The following is a 20424-nucleotide window of genomic DNA, read 5'->3' as shown; positions in this document are numbered from 1 at the left end:
TGCCAAGTTTTACATAAGAGAATTAGCGATTTTTTTTCCGAAATCCGCCATTACGGTTTGACATTGTTGATGTATTTTTATCCGGCTGTCTCCACCGAGCGTTTGGCACGGCTTCAACCTGCCCAATGACGGTCCGTTGTCTATTCCTGTCTGACATTGCTCTTGGTATAAGGCTAGCGCAAGGACGATACGACCGTGCTCTTGCTTTTATTATAGCAGTAATCTTTGCTTGGGCTACCTTGGTGTACCATAGTTTTATAAAAAAACAGCGTTTAACTACCTTCAAATACCACGGATTATTTATAAAAAATTATAGCCCAAATTCTGGTAAAAAAAATATTGTTATACATTTGATTGCCGAGTATTTCTATAATAAAAGGAATATTATAGGTCTTTTTATAACTTTCCAGGTTAGAGTATTTGCATTTTACCTGTTTACATTTAATTACTAGATACCTATATGAAAGTAGAAAGTATTGGAAACAATAAGGACAAAACAAATGTATCACGGTGAGCATTATATATGCCTATCAGCATGAAATGACATGAGTAAATACGTATAAGTAGGTATATGCTTACTACAATAGCGTGATTCTCTTCAGTTGGTACTATCGAGTAACGTAAGTTTGACATATATAGGTAAATGTACTACAAAAATAGTTCCTAGAGCCCCTGCTAGAGGCATTTCTCAGATTTTCATACAATATTTCTCGATAGCTAGTAGTTTGTCGATAGTGGTAGAGAATCGCGCTACAGTATCAATCGTTATAAAACTGTGAAGTAATAAATTTTGTTTATTTACAAGATTTTTATACAAAAATATATTCTATCTCGCATCTGAAATGTCTGCCAAATAGAAACGAAGGCCCCATTTATCAAGATGCTTGCATTACCGTTCGTAATAATATATTTTATGAATATTTCCATTAGATGAAGACACTTACCTCATTGTTATATAATAAAACATGGTTCTATTTATATCTGCATTCTGCAGTACATTATTCAATTATCTTGTCAACGTTTGTTAACATATTTTCCTATTGCAATTCACATCGTAGTTATTTAAATAAAATAACGACTATACATCTACATTGATGTCGCATAAAAAAAGGTATACCTACTGTACCTACTATTTAAATCATTTAAAAAATAAAGCTCTCCTGGGTGAGTGTTTCCCGAATCGAGGGAGGGGTTAGGCCTTGAGTTCCCAACGCTGGTCAAGTGCGGGTTACGGACTTAGCATGTCCTGAAAAAACGATAAAAACAATATTTAGGCATCTGAGGTTTCATCATGATGTTTTCCTTCACCATGGGTACGCGTAGTGATATTTTTTCGTCTTCTTAAGACACAAATTACTGTTAACTTATGCTATTATACTGCTGGGCATATACCTCTCTCTCAGGGCTTCAAGGTTCATAGCGATAAATTATTAATTGAATAATTATTTAAAAGGTACATTGTTTAGAAGTCAAAGGTGCCTTGGCCTCTACCTCAAGTACTTTGACTTGGCCGTCGGCAGTGCATCGGTCGAGCTATTATTACTGCACTTACATAATCTTTGTGTTGTGAAAACCTTTCTGTGTTTCTTGTTGAAGTTAGTCAACATTTGACACACAGGTAACTGTATGCTTCTATTATGAAACAAAAACAACAACGGATAAATTAAGATAATTGAAATAAAGTGACGATATGTGAGTAATATGGATCATAAAGAATGCATTGGATACGCAATTTTTTTCTTACTTGTATGCGAAATAATTCGTCTCTAATAGAAATACTTTCTGTTACTCTGTATCGCTTTACTGCGAAACCATTTTAATTATAATAAATCTAATTAATAAAATTTAGCTAGTTTTAATATTTTTTTAACTCGTTACTGCCCCACTGCTAGGCAAGTGTCTCTTACCAAAAGGGAGAAGGAATAGGCCTTGGATCCACAACGCTGGCAGGGTGCAGGTTGAGTTAATAAAATCTATGATATAAGTTTTTGTTAGTACCAGTAACTTAAAAACTTAATGAAAAATTAAAAAATTCGTACATAAATCATATACAACGGTCGCACGACGGCTTGCTCTACAATTAGTTACCACAAACTAGTCTAGATTGTGCGCAGATAACGCTCCAACGGCCAGTGACTGAATAAGTGGACTGCAAATTGTTTGATGACTATTTACTACTGAAACAAACTAACATTTTTAAGGTTATTTTTGAGAAAACATCGGTTTTTGCTACAAGATATTTTTATTTGAGAGATAATTATGATTTTTGTTGCCAAAGGCGGATTGAACTATTACTTCCTCAGACAAAAAAAATATAAAAATGTATGGAGAATGCATCTTGTAACTGATGATAGAAAATGCAATGCGACCTTTTTTATATTATTGTTTGTGTCTGCAATCCTCTTTATTTACTTTTCCAGGGTTCCTATTACACATATTTTCTTTGTAAAAAGATGATAATGATAATCGTTTTTAGAACATTTCTTAAGCAAGGCATATTTCCTTAATATATTTGGAGAAAAAAAGTTTTTGTATCGACCTTTCTTAAAGGGGTTCATATGTTTTTAAATCACATAGAGACGAAAAGTCCGCTATAAAAAGGATCTGAATCAAAATAAGATTATAAAAAGTATTTATTAATACATACAGATTCAATACATAATCTTTATATTCCCACGCTTATTGGAGTACAGTTAACAAGCGGTAATTGATGCAATAATCTAATACAGTGTGTTTCGTCTGAATGTTATTTCAAGGTGCATATACTTACTGTCTTTAAACTGAATTTACAAAATATAGTCCCCAGCAAGCTATCCATATATTTCTTCTATATCTGCTTAAGGGAAAGAGAAGGCATTATGCTAACATGCTATTTTATTTTTGTAAATGCATGGAATGAGAGGCAGTGATTGTGAGGCCTGGGGGGCTATCACGTATCAGTTGACAACTATTTGAAAGCCGCTATACTGTACATTGTTTTCTCCCTTACATTAAAGTGATTAACACGTTACGTTAAAGCAGCAATGTATTTCGTAGTGACTATCAATTTGACGTACTTACACAAGTTGTCGACTGAGATACGTGATAAGCCTGCTGGGGTTTTATATCCGTGTCGAGTAAAGTTGTTGAAATCTATACTTCTATACTATCTATACTAATATTATAAAGCTGAAGAGTTTGTTTGTTTGTTTGAACGCGCTAACCTCAGGAACTACTGGTCCGATTTGAAAAATTATTTCAATATTAGATAGTCCATTAATCGAGAAAGGCTATAGGCTATATATCATCACGCTACTACCAATAGGAACAGAGTACCAGTAAAAAATGTTACAAAAACGGGGAAAATTCTGACCCATTCTCTCTTATGTGACGCAAGCGAAGTAGCGCGGGTCAGCTAGTTTGTAAAAATAATCACAATAACAATTCAGAATAAAGTAACGTGTTAGGTATGTAGGTAAACACACACCCTATTACGAGGAACAATTTCAAAGTGCCTGTGTGGGTGTGTTTATTTTATACACTTCTGCCTACACATTCTGGTAGTAGGCGTGTTATTACAAAAAAACTCATGGATTTTTTCGACAGCCCAATTTGTTAGCAATGTACACAGTATAGAACTGCTTGTTTGGTTGTCATATTAACCAAAGAGATTAAGAGAACATAATATAGTGTAACACTAATAATATCATTTAATTTTTATGACGAAAGTATTAATTAACACATACAATTTGCATTCTGCTCGCCTCTCTAGTCTGGGCGGTAGTGTATACGACTACTGACCACGAAGTCTCAAATTCGATTCCTGAATCGGGTAAAGTGGTTTTAGTATTTGCTGATTATCTTAACATACCATAAATTAGAAGTTTTTGGTAACGCTCCAAATTTATGCCAATATATCTATTACATGGGACAGACGTTGTTAATGGCGAAACGTGGGTGCTTTTCATATAACTGTCTACACCTTCGAGTATAAAAGTCGTGAAATTATGTATGTACTAGCTTTTACGCGCGACTTCGTCCGCCACCTGAATTTTCCCACGGGAATGCGTCATTTTCCCGGAGAAAAAAACAGTCTATGTCTTTTCTCGGGTATCAAAATATCTCCATACCAAATTTCATGCAAATTGGTTCAGTAGTTTAGGCGTGATTTAGTAACAGACAGACAGAGTTACTTTCTTATTTATAATATTATATGGATGTACACGCGAAAATAACATGTGGCTTTATGTATAATTTACATCATTCCACGCAAAAATAAGGTGTTGTGCATATCTTCTGACTTACTCCTTTGAGTAATAAAGTCGAGACGTTATGTATTCAGTAAATGTTTGATACAAGTGTTAGGCACGTATAGTATAAATATTATAGTTCGACGTTATCTACATATGTATATACTTATAGTAGATAAGGAATAAAATGAGGTGACACAGCAATTATTACGTAATTGTATACTTTTGTGTACTTTGTATGTATATTTAATAATATCTTGCTACATATTATACCTATTTGTATGTGATTTGAAAAACATATAGGTATTACCTAAATCGATTTTGAAAAAAACGACTTATCCTATCTGTGTTTGAATCTCACGTCTTCGAATAATGTCGAACTAAACTTAACGAAGGACTTTATCTGCTTAGCTATTTAGGCATAAAACAGTGACATACGGACTTTCGCTTGTTATAATTTTAGTACTAGTGTTACGTGTATGAATTATTTTAGTTCCTCACTTACTTTTTCTTGACATCATGTCCTTCCCCAAGATATAATCTAATTTTAGTGCCGTGTAATAGTGCCAATACACATCTAAAACGATTCAGCCGTTTAGCAGAAGCGACACACAAACGACAAACTATACTTTCGCTTTTATAATATTAGTATGAAAATTTTGAGTATAGATTATGAAGCTTATTTCCTTTTCTTAACATAGCTGTAAAATGAGTCAACCAATATTTTCATAACATTGCTTTGAAATGGAAAAACCAAAATGATTACAAAATAATTTATTAGGGAGTCATTCATGCTAATTCTTTAAATTTAATAACAACATATTAGTGTTTGAGATAAACTTCATATCAAGATATAACTATTTTAATTTTAATGTGATTCATATCTGAATTTTCCTGTTTACAACAAGATTACACAATAATATTTGATTATTTAATTAAAATCATCTATTTTAAAAGCACTAAAATTCTGCTGATAATCTTAATGTATTTGAAACGCCAAGATGGCGAATGCATTACGAGAAAGATAACTATCTAAAAATTAAAAAAAAAAACTTTTATAATCAGATTTTGAAGGCAGTCTAGTCAAAGTCAAAGTCAAAGTCAAATATTCTTTATTTCATAAACTTTAACAAGTATTTGAAATCGTCAAAATATTTTTTATCTACCACCGTTTCGGAAAAGCTGTTGCTCGTGAGAAGAAACGGCAAGAAACTCACGGCTTGCTCTTTTTAAATGTCAATATTTCCAAATTAATAACAATGTCATAATAATGAGATATAACAAATTAATAACAATGTCATAATAAATTAATAACAATGTCATAATATCAAATTGTAATACATTATTTTGAAATAGACTTGGTAGAAGCAGCACAGTCCCAAGCTTTGTTATCATCTAAATAATCTTTAATAGTATAATATGCCTTACGACATAAATTACTTTTAACTAATAACTTAAATTTATTGAGACTTAAATTTTGAATTTCACTCGGGATTTTATTGTAGAATCGCACACACTGACCTCTGAAGGATTTATTTATTTTTTGGAGCCTAGTGACTGGGATAACAAGTTTGTCTTTATTGCGTGTGTTTATATTGTGCACGTCACTCTTTTTTTTAAAAAGGGCGATATTTTTATGTACATAAATTAAGTTTTCATAAATATATTGACTTGCCACTGTCATTATATTTATTTCCTTGAATTTTTCCCTTAGTGAATGTCTACTTCCTAAATTATAAATTGCACGAATAGCCCTTTTCTGCAGCACAAAGATGGTTTGGGTGTCGGCAGCATTACCCCAGAGTAGAATTCCATAAGACATGACGCTATGGAAGTAACTGAAGTAGACTAATCTAGCTGTTTCAATGTCAGTAAGTTGACGAATTTTTCTGACCGCGTAGGCTGCAGAACTAAGTCTATTCGCCAATTGTGATATATGCAGGGGCCGAAACAAGTTCCATGATCGAAAATACTGATTTTACTGACCAAAAATTCAAAAATACTGACCAAATACTGACCATTTCCAAAGCGTTTTTTGGGTGAATGGTGTGAGATAAAAAGCTTATTTTCAGTTATTGGCCTCCACCATCCCCATAGACAACCAGCACCGGGGTCATTCTCAGTTAAGAGGTAATATGATGTTAGAAGAGGCGGCATGACAAAAATGATAAAAAATTAATGTAGTATCAGTATTTTCTTACCAAAACACTTATTATCTTCATATCCAGACAACAGCCAGACAAAATCTTAATTTTTTACCATTTTATAACTGACCAGGGGAGATACTGAGGACAGAGGAGGGACATTTATGTTGTGTTATGAAATAAATTACAGTGGTAGTTTGAGAATCAACTTCATTTTTATTTAATATTAATCAGACTTAATTTCAACAGCCATCAGACTTCACTATAAAATAATCTTTCATTCCTACAAAGCAACAAAAACATGACATTATACGAAAATCAATTTGTTTGTTCTCTAGGTGTCATTTCATTCACAGTTTTAATTAGTCCTTCTTTTTTCTTATCATATTTCTTTTGCTCTTTAATCTTTTGCTGTTCATATTTCACAGGGTCATTTTTTATTTTTTGGTATCTCAGTCTTTCCGCTACACGTTTTTTTTCTAAGCGTTCTTTACGCGTCATTTTTTTTCGTGCCGCCATAATCTGTAACCAAAATATGGTAACTTGGCATCGACGTTTTTCTATAAGGTAACCGGGTTAAAAAGGACTGCTCCTTTACTTATTACAAAAACAATAAGAGTTTCGAGGAACACTACCTGGTATGAGATATTTAGGATGAAAGCGACAATAAACACTCGTACAATCGACATTTAAAATAACAAGATTTATGTTTAAACTAAAACCAGACTAGGTAAATACACTCGGATACTAAATAATGGATAACTGCATCATAAGCAGGAAGCAGTTATCTCCCCTGAGCAGTAAGTATCTCCCCTGGTACCTTAAGCGGCAGGGGAAAGAAGACAGGGGAGATCCTATTTCGACAAAGAATCGATATAAAAGTCTAAATTTTTGAAACAAGTTATTAGACGGAAAGATTACGATTCTTTGCATACATTACAGTAATTCTAGCAAGAAAGTAAAATATTTATGCTTATAATAAAGAATAAAATCTTACCAGGGGAAAGAACACACTCACTGAACCACGACAGTTTTCACCAAGTGGCGTCTGTGTAATAGCGAACCATATGGCGGGCGCATTCGCGCCGACGGCTTGCTGTCAACTTCACGTTAGTAACTTTGTGCTCAAGGTCAGAATTTACGCGGCGAAATTAAAAGTCGTGAGTTTTTAATGAAAACAAAACGCCAGGGGAAGAGATGCTATATACGAGGGACAAATTTCAATATTAAACATTTTATGAATATCTAAATGTTACCTTTTTTATTTTTTTCATTGCTTTAATTTAGTTTGTCTAGTTTTTAAATAATACACAATTTAATTTATTTAATAATTTAAAGATAGTTAAAAATACTAATTTATTAACATGATCGGTTAAAGGACAGACCAGGGGAGATAAATTTTTCATGTTTAAGGCGCTTTTGTGACTAAATTAAAAACATTTCATCGGTGAAATTTAGTGACCTTACAGAAGATACTGACTTTGATAATCTCACAGCTTTATTTCAAATAAATTATCAATTAAAAATATAAAAAAATTCATTGACATTGAAATTACCTCATAACTTAGAACGACCCACCGCCTTTTTATTGTGTTAAATGTCCAATAACAAAAAATCCTTTTGGACAAAAACGCCAATAAACTACAAAAATTCTAATAAATTCCATTAAACTCCAACAAACACCAAAATCTATACTAATATTATAAAGCTGAAGAGTTTGTTTGTTTGTTTGTTTGTTTGAACGCGCCAATCTCAGGAACTACTGATCCGATTTGAAAAATTCTTTCAGTGTTAGATAGCCTATTTATTGAGGAAGGTTATAGGCTATATATCATCACGCTACGGCAGTAGCAATAGGAGTGGAGTAGCAACGAGAAATGTTACAGAAACGAGGAAAATTATGACGCATTCTCTCTTATGTGACGCAAGCGAAGTTGCGCGGGTCAGCTAGTCTCTAATAAACTTCCCGTCTTACGAATTTTCGATCAGGTCTTACGAATTTTCGATCAAGTCTTACGAGTTTTCGATCAGGTCTTACGAATTTTCGATCAGGTCTTACGAGTTTTCGATCAGGTCTTACGAATTTTCGATCAGGTCTTACGAATTTTCGATCAGGTCTTACGAATTTTCGATCAGGTCTTACGAATTTTCGATCAGGTCTTACGAATTTTTGATTAGTCTTATGAATTTTCGTTGAGGTCTTACGAATTTTCGATGAGGTTTTACGAATTTTCGATGAGGTCTAACGAATTTTCGATGAGGACTTAAGATTTTTTTACGAGTTGAGAAGTTTTTACCCATTCCAAAAAAGTGCACAACGCTGCTAAACACGTATTCACTCCAAATATATTGATTTAAAACAGATGCTATTTTTGAGGTCATGTGATGCTTCAATATATGTGTACGTAGATCATCCACATATACAGAGTATCCAAAGCAGCCCTCAGATATCATCACTGGACAAATCGAGAATGTAAGATTAGCCAACAGCAGAGGAAAACTAAAAAAATATATTGAATTTGGAAAAATACTGACAATACTGACCGATTTTCGAAAATACTGACTTTTACTGACCAGGTCCAAAAATACTGACTTTTACTGACTTTACTGACCTGTTTCGGCCCCTGTATATGAGGTCCCCACTGTAACTTACAATCTATTGTAATGCCTAAAAATTTAGCATTATCCACAAGGTCCAACACATCTTCCTTCATCTTTACTGCTGTTTTCACTGGTTTGACATTAGGTGTTACAAATTTTATACATTTAGTTTTTTGCTCGTTTAAAAGCAAATTGTTAACATCAAACCAGTGTACCACCTTTGAGATAGCAATGTTCACGTCGTCAAGAGTGGTTTGTTGTCGTTTAAGTTTAAACAATAATGAAGTGTCATCTGCGAACAGTACTATCTCGTGACTATCCTTAACAAGATGTGGTAAATCATTAATATAAACTAGAAACAAAAAAGGACCGAGTATTGAGCCTTGAGGCACCCCCATTTTAACCGCAGATCCCGCAGATCGCTTACCGTTAACGTCGACCCTTTGAATCCTATTATCTAAATACGAGATAAGAAGATTCAGTGCCGAATGTTGTATACCGTAGTGATGTAATTTCCTGATCAATGTTTCATGAGGGACACAGTCGAACGCCTTGGACAAATCACAGAAAATGCCGAGAGCATCGTGTGAGTCCTCCCAGGCGTCGAAGATGTGGTTCACAAGCTCAACACCAGCATCGATAGTGGAGCGACCCCTTGTGAACCCAAATTGTTTCCTATGTAATAAATTGTGTTTAGTAAAGAAACAATGCATTTGATCGAATATTAATTTTTCAAAGATTTTACTAAATGTAGGCAGTACTGAAATAGGTCTAAAGTTAGTGGGGTCTGATGTACTGCCTGACTTAAATAATGGTATTACTTTACTATGTTTCATTAGATCAGGAAACACACCACCATCTACGCACTTATTAAATATTAGAGCTAATTGGGGCGCAACTAGATCAATAATAGCTTTTGTAATGACTACTGAATTACCCCAAAGATCTGCAGTATTTTTTACATTAATACTATTAAAAACTTTTATAATGTCCTGATGCGAGACATAGTCAAACCTAAAAGTAGTGTTACACATAGTAACGTTTTCTTTAAGAATGCTTTCAGCGACAGTGGGTGATGAGTTCAAAGATTGGGTAGTCGAGACTGGAATGTCTGTGAAAAATTTTTCAAAAGCATGGGCTACGTCGGAATCCGCCCTAATGGTTCTGTTATCAACACTCAAGCAATATTCACGATCGTGGCCCCTTACTCTTCCAGTCTCACTATTAATTACACTCCAAGTCATTTTAATTTTATCGTTACTATTTTTAATCTTTGAACTCAAGTAGCGAGCCTTGGCAGTTCTACAAACTATTCTAAACAATTTTGAGTAATTCTTAACATACGTCTGAAATCCTTCACTTCTATTATGATTTCTCTCTTCATATAGCTCAAAAAGCCTAGCTCTACTCTTATGTATACCTAAAGTAGCCCATTCACTAAAGGTAGCACTGTCTTGGACCGTAATCGTTCTGGAAGTAAATACTGAATCAAATTCAGAACAAAATAGTTTAAAAAAATTATTATATAACTTGTTAGGATCATTATTATGTTTTAGAAATGGAAGACTACAAGCTAATTTATTTTTAAAACTTTCAAAACGATTAACGGTTTTGGGAACAATAGTAATCTTTCTTTTAGCCACATGTTTAGTCTTAGCATCAAATGAAATTAATTGTCCACAATGATCCGAATCTAATTGATTAATAATTTTCTTATCATTAATTTTGATATTAGTGAAAATATTATCCAAACATGTGGCTGTTGTGGCAGTTATTCTTGTTGGCTCCAAAAACAAGTACTTCAGATTGTATGATTGAAAGAGAGCTTTAATTTTAATACATAAACTAGAATTCTCCAATAAATTTATATTAAAATCTCCAGAAATAATAACAAATTTGTTTAAATTTGTTACCTTACTTAAAACATCTTCCATAATACTCTCAAAACTATCATACAACGCAGAAGGAGGCCTGTATACACTCAATACAATAAACTGTTCTACCTCTATACAAGCTATTTCTGCAGTCCGTTCAACAGAGAGAGAAACAATATCATGGCGTTCCTTGTACTTTAACTGTTTATTAATTAATATGAGTGAACCACCATGTATGGAATGTTCCCTGCTGAATGAACTGCCAACCTGGTGATTATTAAAGTTGAACATGAATTGATTGCTTTTTAGCCAATGTTCAGTAATGCAAAATATATCAATACAATTACAATTCATAAACAATTCAATTTCTAGCTCTTTGCCCATAATTCCTCTAATGTTCTGATGCACCAGGTTAATTACATTTCTATTTTTCTTAATTATATTAGGGCACTTTTCAATTGATGGATCTATATTGCAAGAGGTTACCTCTTTTGTCTCATGATTTAATTTAAATTACATGTCATGTCAACATTCATGTCATAATTTTTATTTGGAATGTCAAAATTATTAGCCAATTTACTGGCTAAGTTATTTGAAATGTCAATATTATGTTGCTCAATAGAAGCAACTTGTTTAGCCAAGTTCTTGGCTGTAATAGAAATAAAATAGGATAGCGAAATTGCTACTTGTCTTTTACAATAATAAGAAAGATAATAACTATCTTTGGTCGTGTATAAGCAATTACTAACAATCCTGTTAGTGTCAATAAAATGAAATTTATTATAATTAATACCATTAATTTGGCATGTCAGATTATGCATAATTACATTTAAATTAGATCTAATATTAAGTTCTTCCTGTGGCAAACCTTTACTAAGGGGAAGTGCAAACAATACAATTTTGTTTACATTCAGTTTTGATAAACATTCAAAATAGTCAATAAACTTCTTTCTGTTTACATTTCCCCTATTACCAACAAATATAATTAATGTTGTGTCCTGGTTGAAATTAGAATTAACAATTCTATCTAGTATTTTGCAATAAGGTAAATTAGGAGTACAATAATTTGTGATTGAATGCTCCATGTTAGTGTTTAATATGTAGGAACTTAGATCTTTACCAATTTCATCACTGAATAATGTAATGTTATTTTTTTTGTTAATTATGGGAGAACTAGGAGTGGGAATATGTGTTTGAGGAGGATTAGGAGTTGAGGGAGGTGTGTTAATCATTGGCAGCGGGGAGGGAGCAGGTTCTGGCTGATAGTTCAGCGATGTTCTCATGAAATTTGAGTTATTTGACAATGTAATTGAACTATCATTATCACACTTACAGGAATTAACCAGTCTGCCTATTGCCAATACTTGCTCCCTACTCTGTTTAGCAGCCATTTCATATTTAGTGGTGATGGATGTTAGTGACTCATGGAGTCGGTCAATCTCAGACTGCATAGCCCTTGTGTCTGTTTGATATTGCAGTGAGACATTGTCCAACTCCAGTGAATACATTTTTAGTTGGTCAATAAGTTGCAATCTGTGTCTGTTTAAGGACATACAATTGATGAAGAATTTATGTTTTTTTATTTGTTTCTTCATCTTTGTGATGTATCTTTTAACCTTTATATATTTCTTAAACTTTTTATTGCTACACCTAATAACCCTCACAGATTTAGGATGTTTAATGGGCTCATCATCTCGTGTTAGATCAATAATAACTGATGGATGAAGGTTATTAACTGAAGCACTGTCTAAGCCGGGGGCCACCAACTCGTCGAATAAACTTTGATTTGTGGAGGCAATGACGGTGGTATTTAACTCCTCTAAGTCTGATATCTTGTTATTAGCTCTGTGTAGTTGTTGTTCTAAGCTAGTTATCCTGTTCAGAGCGCAAATGTATTCATTTCGACACTCATCAAAGCTGTCAACAACGAGTTGGAGCCTGTCCCGGTCGTCTATGGCATGATTGTACTGTGAGTGCAACTTTGACATTTCTTTTTTCATCTTATCGTTTTTACTAAGCACCTCTAATAGTTCCCTTTCATTGTCGTCTCTTTCACCACTGAGTTGATTGTACCTCTCTTTGGTGGCCTTAAGTTCCCTCAAAGCCATTTGGAGTTTGGTCTCCTCCTGGCGAGCCAAGGCTTTGCGAGTCATAATCATGTTAAATAATTAACCTAATGAAACTGTTAAGACAAATAAAACACCTAAAAAGGCACAAACAAACAATGGGAGGTTATGTTGTTCTGCGAGATATTAAAGTGTAGTTGTTTGTGCAACTACACTGCAGAACTTTATAAAATAAGTTATTAATTTAAAGTTACTACGTTACCTTTAAGAAGACGACAATGAATCCTCGTAAATACAGAAAAATATAAACTTTTCACAAACTTTTAACGGATTGCCGGTAGTTGTTACTCACCAAATTTGCACTACACAATTTTTACACAATAAATACTATATAAGTTAACTAAATATGTTGTAATACAGATATTCCAACTATGAATAAGTGTGAAATTGGTATTTTATTGATAAATATGTTTAAAAATACTAATTATTAAATAAAAATTACACGGAGCTATTCAAATCAGCTGTTAACCGTAGGGTTGCCACAGCAAAAAAAAAAAAAGTCGCTACACTTTTATTTTTTAACCGACTGCTCAACGCAACGAAGCGATTTTTCTATTTCGCTTTGATTTTATTATAAGTAGGAAGATATTTTGAAAATAATGGATAGCAATTTGGCAATTTTCTACTACTGTCTACTATCGACAATGAGTACCTACCGACAAATGTTGTACTGAAGCGCGATTCTGTACAACTATTGAGTATCGACTACCAACTAGCCATCGAGAATTTTTTTTATGAAAAATATATTAAAAAAAGAAGATAAATCTGATCAGCGCCCCTAGCGTATTAAGCAAGAACTAATTTCTTATTACAAATTTCAAAGGTACCGTCTGTACAAACTTGCAGATAATAAAACACATGAACAATTAAATCATTTTTCAAACGCGTGTAAAATCAGTTCTTTACGTGCTGCAACCACTCAAATCAGTAAGTAATATAATAAGTAGTTAGAGTAAAACGAGATAGTTAACCCAGATTACAATTTTATTACTAAACAGCTCGAGTTACGATCTTTTTGATGAGTATAGAGCATCTTTGTTCGTTTGAAGGCTAGCTAACAAGGTTTCTTTATACTTTTTTATATGTATAACTACGGCTACTCCCAGTGTAGGGGTCTATTTTTGCAGATATTCCGTATTCAGTGTGTATTACCATTTTCATTATTTTTGAATTTCTGCTCGAAATTTTGTTCATGAATATAAAGGTGTTCTTATCATCTACTGTATACTGCGTGTGGGAACAATTATATGGAGTAAAATAAAATAAAAAAAAACCAGCCAGCAGCCACGGCCAGTATAAAACGTAACCGAAACGTCAAGCAATCCCAGATAAGATGCATGATCGCCAAATTAATACACATGTAACGCGAAAGATTAATAGCCAATAGAGTAAGGTCTAGGAACAATAACGTTTGTTTAACTATTTTTTTTCCTTTGAAGTGTAGGCCTATATGACTGAAGTATTTCACGTCGCTACTTTTTGTTGGGCGATTTTTTATTAAACTCGTTATGGGTTTCATTACATATAGACATGTTAAATACATAAATGCAAGTCATGGTATGTAATTTGACTTGGTTGTTATGTCACTTTACACATATTGATACTTCTATAGGTGGATGGGCTGATATGCGGATGGGTTGGATAAAAAAAAAACCGCGCCGAACGATCTCCGAGGTTAAGCTACGCTTGTCGAGGTTGTTCTGTGGATGGGTGACCATCTTATACATATCGAGTTCTTCCGTTTTCGGAAGGCACGTAAAATTGTGTGTCATTTTCAAAGATATTTGACAGTCGTTAACAGTAGTCACAAGCTTGAAAGTCTGTAAACCAGTCTTGCCGTCGGGTATCGTGTTATAACCAAAGTAAGTGGGTTGTGAAGGTCAGATAGGCAGTCGTTCCATGTAAAATACTGCTAATGCAGTTGCATTTGGTGAGACTGGAAGCAGACTCCAAGACAGTTTGGAAGAAAGGCTAGGCTGATGGGTGATGAAATTGGTTTCTCAGTGGAGGACCCGCATATCTGAAAAAAAAAAAAAAAAAAATTTAATTATCACAAGTCACAACAAATTATGATCACTATCAAAAACAACCGAGATAGTCAACATTTCAATTCAACGCTCCTTTTACAAAGAATTCTAATGCCAAAAGTTTTGAAAGGAAGCTTCTGGAATACATTGAAATAGTCTAAGAAAATAGGAAGAAACAATCGCCTTCGTCACAAAACTTTCAAGAGAGTTTATCGTTCATGATGACATCCTATCAATGTTTATATTAACGTAAGAATTTTATAAGAACTCTAAAAAAACTTCAAAGCGCATTTGCACCTCGAAATCTTTTATTTTCTTTAAAATAAATCTTAGTAGGCCAACGTCCAACATGTTTTATACAAACATCGATATATCTTTCTTTTAGCGACAAACTTTTATTTTATTTAGCTCTAAAACTATTTGAGTTTCATTTTCTTTTAAATTGACTTATATTTTAAATATACTATCTTACGTACGAAACGAGCGACAGAAATTGCTGTAATTCTAAAAATGTTACAAACTTTTTGTTGTCAATTTTCAGAATGTTTTGCATTTCGTTCTATTAATGCGGTGGCGTGATACCTATTTAAAATACTCGTATGTTTTGTAAGGCTTGCTTCACACATATTCGGGTTGGCATTAATTGGCCCTGTCGCGGTAAAATCAATTATATGTAGATCAATGTTTGGGAAAAATCCCGCTCGACATCGCCGCGTCCAAATGCTTAAACCGAATCAGGGCGGTAGGATCCGAAAGAACTACCAGATCGGCACAAGCCAAACAAATGCAGTAATTGCTTCGAGTCGGTTTTGTTGTTCGATAAATACTGCCGAACTGAACATGCCGAGCCGAATACGCGTGTAGGAAGCCTTATTTTGATGATTCAGAGGCCGAACGTATTTTTGTAGATTTTTACGAGAGACGCCGAATTATGCTAATCTGATGGTCACTCTAACTATTTTTTCGGCCTTGCTATAGAAATGCATGCATCAAGGTGTATTTAAATATCTAAAATGTGATGAGTCTTAAGAAAACTGCCCGTATCTAAACATAGGAAAAGATTTCGGTTCACTGACGCTGACTAATTTAGCAGATTAGATCATTCCAATTTGTGAGACAAGGGCAAACGTTTCCACTCATCAAATGGCCAAATGGGTCGCCATAATTATTTTAATAACGTGCTAATAATGATACTTCCTCATAAATTGTCGAAAACATAGAAAAAGTCGCAGCTGTCTTGTCGTAAATTCTTCACTACGATCTGGAACAATGCCGAGACAACTTCCGCGTTGAAATACATTCGTGTGGGAAGGCCGCCTTATCAAAATATTATTTCATATTAACTCATCTCTTGGCCTTGAGGTTGCGTAAAGATTGAGTTCAATACCGGGGTTGAAGGTGGGTTTCTGGTTATCTTTTCCTTAGAAGAGGGTCGATTTTAATGAATAGCGCCGTTGAAGCAGTCAATGGAACACTTTTTCCGGGTATCCAGTGTCTTTAAAGACTGCTACTGATACATTTAAATAATAATTGCCAATGGGCTCTCTTTTGATGCAAGTCCTAGAAAGATATTGCTAGAGTAGTAGACCTGCAGAATAGGCTATGAATTGTAGCGCGATTCTCTATAGTCAGTACTATCGAGGATTTAACATTCAAAATGTGCTGCAAAAATAGTTCCTTTAGCGCCCGCTAGAGGCGCTGATCGGTTTTTCACACGACATTTGACATAGTGACATAGTGACATAGTTGATAGTGGTAGATAATCGCGTTGCTGGACTGGATATATAACAGTGTGCTAGCGATTCTTAAACTATTTTACAATATCTCTATTAAGTTCACCTTCAAAATTAAGGAAACTGCACATAAGGAAGTTCAGATCATAAAAGATAACGCGAGTATGACAGGACGAAAGGACATTACACATAATAGCTAACTGCCACTTATGATGGAAATATACACTATCACCACAGAACAGTTACATACAGATGGAGACCTTTAGTACCTACGAGTTGAATTACTTATATGGTGGTGTGGGTAAAAGTGATAGAAAAATGCATTTGCATGCATTTGTTATGAAATTGTCATTGGGAAAAGTGCCCAAATGAAAAAATGAGTATATTGTTGCATATAAAAACAACTCACGGAAATTATTATATCAGAAGTAATTCAGTTCTATAATACGTGGGAATAGGTAATAATGTTTTTGATTTAGCTCCCCCACTACTAGTTGACAATTGCTGTACACTACTGTGCCTAGATAGGCAAATATTACAAATTGTAAAGAGGATAGAGTTATTACAACCTGTGGATACCGTAGTGTCACTTCTGCAGCCTGCATCAATAGCTTGACACATAAAAATATGGAACAGACTCTTTATAATTTCACTAAAGGTTGGGTTTTTTTTTATCATAACCCACATTCATATTCAATACTTGAATTTTAACTACAATCATAGAGTATAATAGACTCCGTATTTCGTACTACCCTCCTGCTAAGTGTGTGGCCGCAGTTCCCCATTATGTTCTCAGCATTATACTCGAGCTATAACCGCTAATGCCCTCTCCCGTGTGTCCTTCTTCATTACGTGTGACGTTACCTTAATGAATTCGGGACCAAGTAATGAAGAGCTATACTTTGGCATCTGTCAATGTTATTGGAGATAGAATTGACCTTTTGTTCGTACTCTCCTGGTTTATTTTTAGGTATTGGTAGTAGTATAGTAGTTCTATTAGTGCTGCTACAATATCTAGTATTTTAAAGGTTAGGAAACCTCATTAGTAGCTCAATTCTCTACTACTATCGACTACCGACAACCGACTATCGAGAAATTTTACACGAAAATCTGTTTACCGCCTCTACCGGGCTCTATAAGAACTATTTTGGCAGTACATTTTAAATGTCAAACTCTTGATACTCGACAGTACAGACTATACGGAATTATGCTACAGCCGTTTAAAATGTACCATTTGCCGTATAAAATGTACTGCCAAAATGGTTCCTACGACGCTCGTTATAGTGACCATGATATGCAGCCTTTGCTGCGGACATTCCGTATATGAGTAGCTGTTTTGCGATACCTAACGTCACTATTTTTTATTGACGTGCCCAATGTTTTTGTGGGTATGTTAGAAATGAAATTCCGTTCTAATTCAAAGTTACATAGGTAAGATGAGTCAATTAGGAGTTGGTATAAAACAATTTTCAATCCTCTTATTAACGTCATATTATGGGTATTTTGACTATCAAAGTTAGTAGAATTGATGATGTCGTAGAATTAACCGTGACGACTGATGGTTAGGAAAGGTTACTATAAAGTTAGAAATCCATTATGTAAATCCATTATGAAACTGAAAATAAATACTCAAAATATATTGTCAATAGTACAAAACTAAATTTAAAAAGATCAATATTTTTTCTAATTTTGAATATTTATCTATAGGTAGCCCGGAGTTTGGTCACGTGCTTAGTAAACGGCGAAAGGCTCGCCCCCTATTACATGGTACTAACATTGTTAATTGTGAAACGTGTGTGAATTTCACTGCCTGCACCTTCGGGTACATGTATGATTTTATGTACGTACAAATAACAGCGTCATTTTTTTGTGTTTCTCTCACGCACTAAACACGAGTGTTTTATAAAGAAAATATTTCGCTTCATTTAACATTCATATATGCACGTAACAATCATTAATGTTGCCATATAAAGCACAAGTGAATCTAGAAAGGACATTGGTGACACGATGTAAGGTCATCGGCATTGTGTAAAGCTGGTAAAAGAAGGCGCATAGTGTGTTTAAATGCAAATTGATGTTTAGGGAACATGTCTTGTAATTGCTATTGCTATCAGTAAAATTATTAACATACACGATTTGTGATAATTTCTATAATGTTTTTCTGTCTATCTGTTACGCTTTCTGGAAAAAAAACGGAGAGGAAAAGCAAATCTAATCCAGTCTGTGACATTTGACATAAGAATAGTTGAAATACTAGTTATAGACCTACCTCTATTGGTTAGGAAAAGGACGTAATTTAATGTAGGTAAGCCTGACGTACAGTTTCATTTTTTCCCTATCGTTGTAAATTTCTGATATTCTCGTAAAAAACGACCAGTGAATATTGACGTCAATTTACCAACACGGAAGCTCATTTCGAAGTATTAGAAAACTTTTTATCCCTTTAAGACGACGATAAAACGGGTACAGGGCAAAGAGTTGACCGGCCAACTTTGGGGCCTGTCCAAACTTTGTCGAAAGGTCCCGACTTTGCATTCTTACCTTCAAAGAGAGTAAATAAGTTATGCAATATTTAGGCTACGTCTCGGCGGGGAGCGAATATAATTGAGTAAAACTACCCTTGGATGAGGGTTGTGGTTGATAGCAAGTAACGTCGTTCTAGAAAAAGAAGTTATATTGATTTATTAATATACTTCCGAGTGCTATGTATGCAATAAGCGGTATTCTGCATCATTGAGCAAATTGCACAGTTTGATTTAGTATAAATTAGTAGTGTTGAAGTGTTGGTTATGTCCAAAAGCAAATCGGAAGTACAGCTGAGTTAAGCTCTTTGGCTCCACGGAGTTCAAATTCAGCTGTATATACCTATATAGTCCGCTAAAAGAATACTCCAAAAGCGGGTGTAGAGTGCGTGAGAGGGATCCTAAGAAATTTCTCAGCGTTCTGGTCTTATCCAAAGGTTCTCAAATAAACGCCACGCTGAAAAATATTTCGCTGCATTTTCAGAATTTTAACCCCCTCCCCCCACTCCAGTGCCCCCCCTAGAGGCGGGGATTTTTACTATGTTTATTCTCTAAGCATCCTGAACCAATTTCTGAAGAAATTTCTTAGGATCCCTCTCACGCACTCTACACTTGCTTTTTTGAGCGGACTAATAAGTAAGAACCATAGAAGCCGCTTTTTGTAGCAGATTAATGACTGAATTCATCTTTGCTGCGTAAGTAATCGTCCGTGAAATTAAACTATATCTTTTCAAAATTTTAAGTTACTTTGACTGTGAATAGTAACGGATTCTGAAACTCAAAACATGTTAGGTAATACTAAAGGCAGCGAATACAGACAGGTGAAAATACGCAATTCAGTCACTTCCCATTATTCCAGTTTCATTAAATCCAACATTCTCGGTGACCTAAAAGCAAAACAGTAAGGTATGTCACTTTACTGGTCGAACGAAACTGTGTGTTATAAACTTTGTATTAAAGTGCATATTGCAACTGCAGGTTACATTTATTTAGGTCAGACCTAATTTCAAGTTGTCTTTACTCCTTGTAGGTGGCGCCACCTGTAACCGAGGACAGTGTAATGTAAAATGTGTAGTTTAGAAGTGTTCTTTTTATACTGTGATATTGAAACTCAGCCATCGCAGAAGAGGTATAAGAAGAATATTTCGTAAAGATGGTAAAACAAATA

At 34.3% G+C, this 20424-nt stretch overlaps 1 protein-coding gene across 1 annotated transcript; it reads right to left on the bottom strand.

The window, feature by feature from the left end:
• Window positions 1–5324: 5324 nt before the first annotated feature.
• Window positions 5325–13467, bottom strand: LOC142975843 (uncharacterized). The gene has a single exon (XM_076118933.1). The coding sequence runs from the start codon at window positions 13005–13007 to the stop codon at window positions 11352–11354; it is 1656 nt and encodes a 551-aa protein (XP_075975048.1). The 5' UTR covers window positions 13008–13467; the 3' UTR covers window positions 5325–11351.
• Window positions 13468–20424: the final 6957 nt, after the last annotated feature.

Source organism: Anticarsia gemmatalis, chromosome 10 (genome assembly GCF_050436995.1).
Source record: "Anticarsia gemmatalis isolate Benzon Research Colony breed Stoneville strain chromosome 10, ilAntGemm2 primary, whole genome shotgun sequence".
Taxonomy (NCBI): domain Eukaryota; kingdom Metazoa; phylum Arthropoda; class Insecta; order Lepidoptera; family Erebidae; genus Anticarsia; species Anticarsia gemmatalis.
This window is presented reverse-complemented; position numbering and strand designations above follow the sequence as displayed.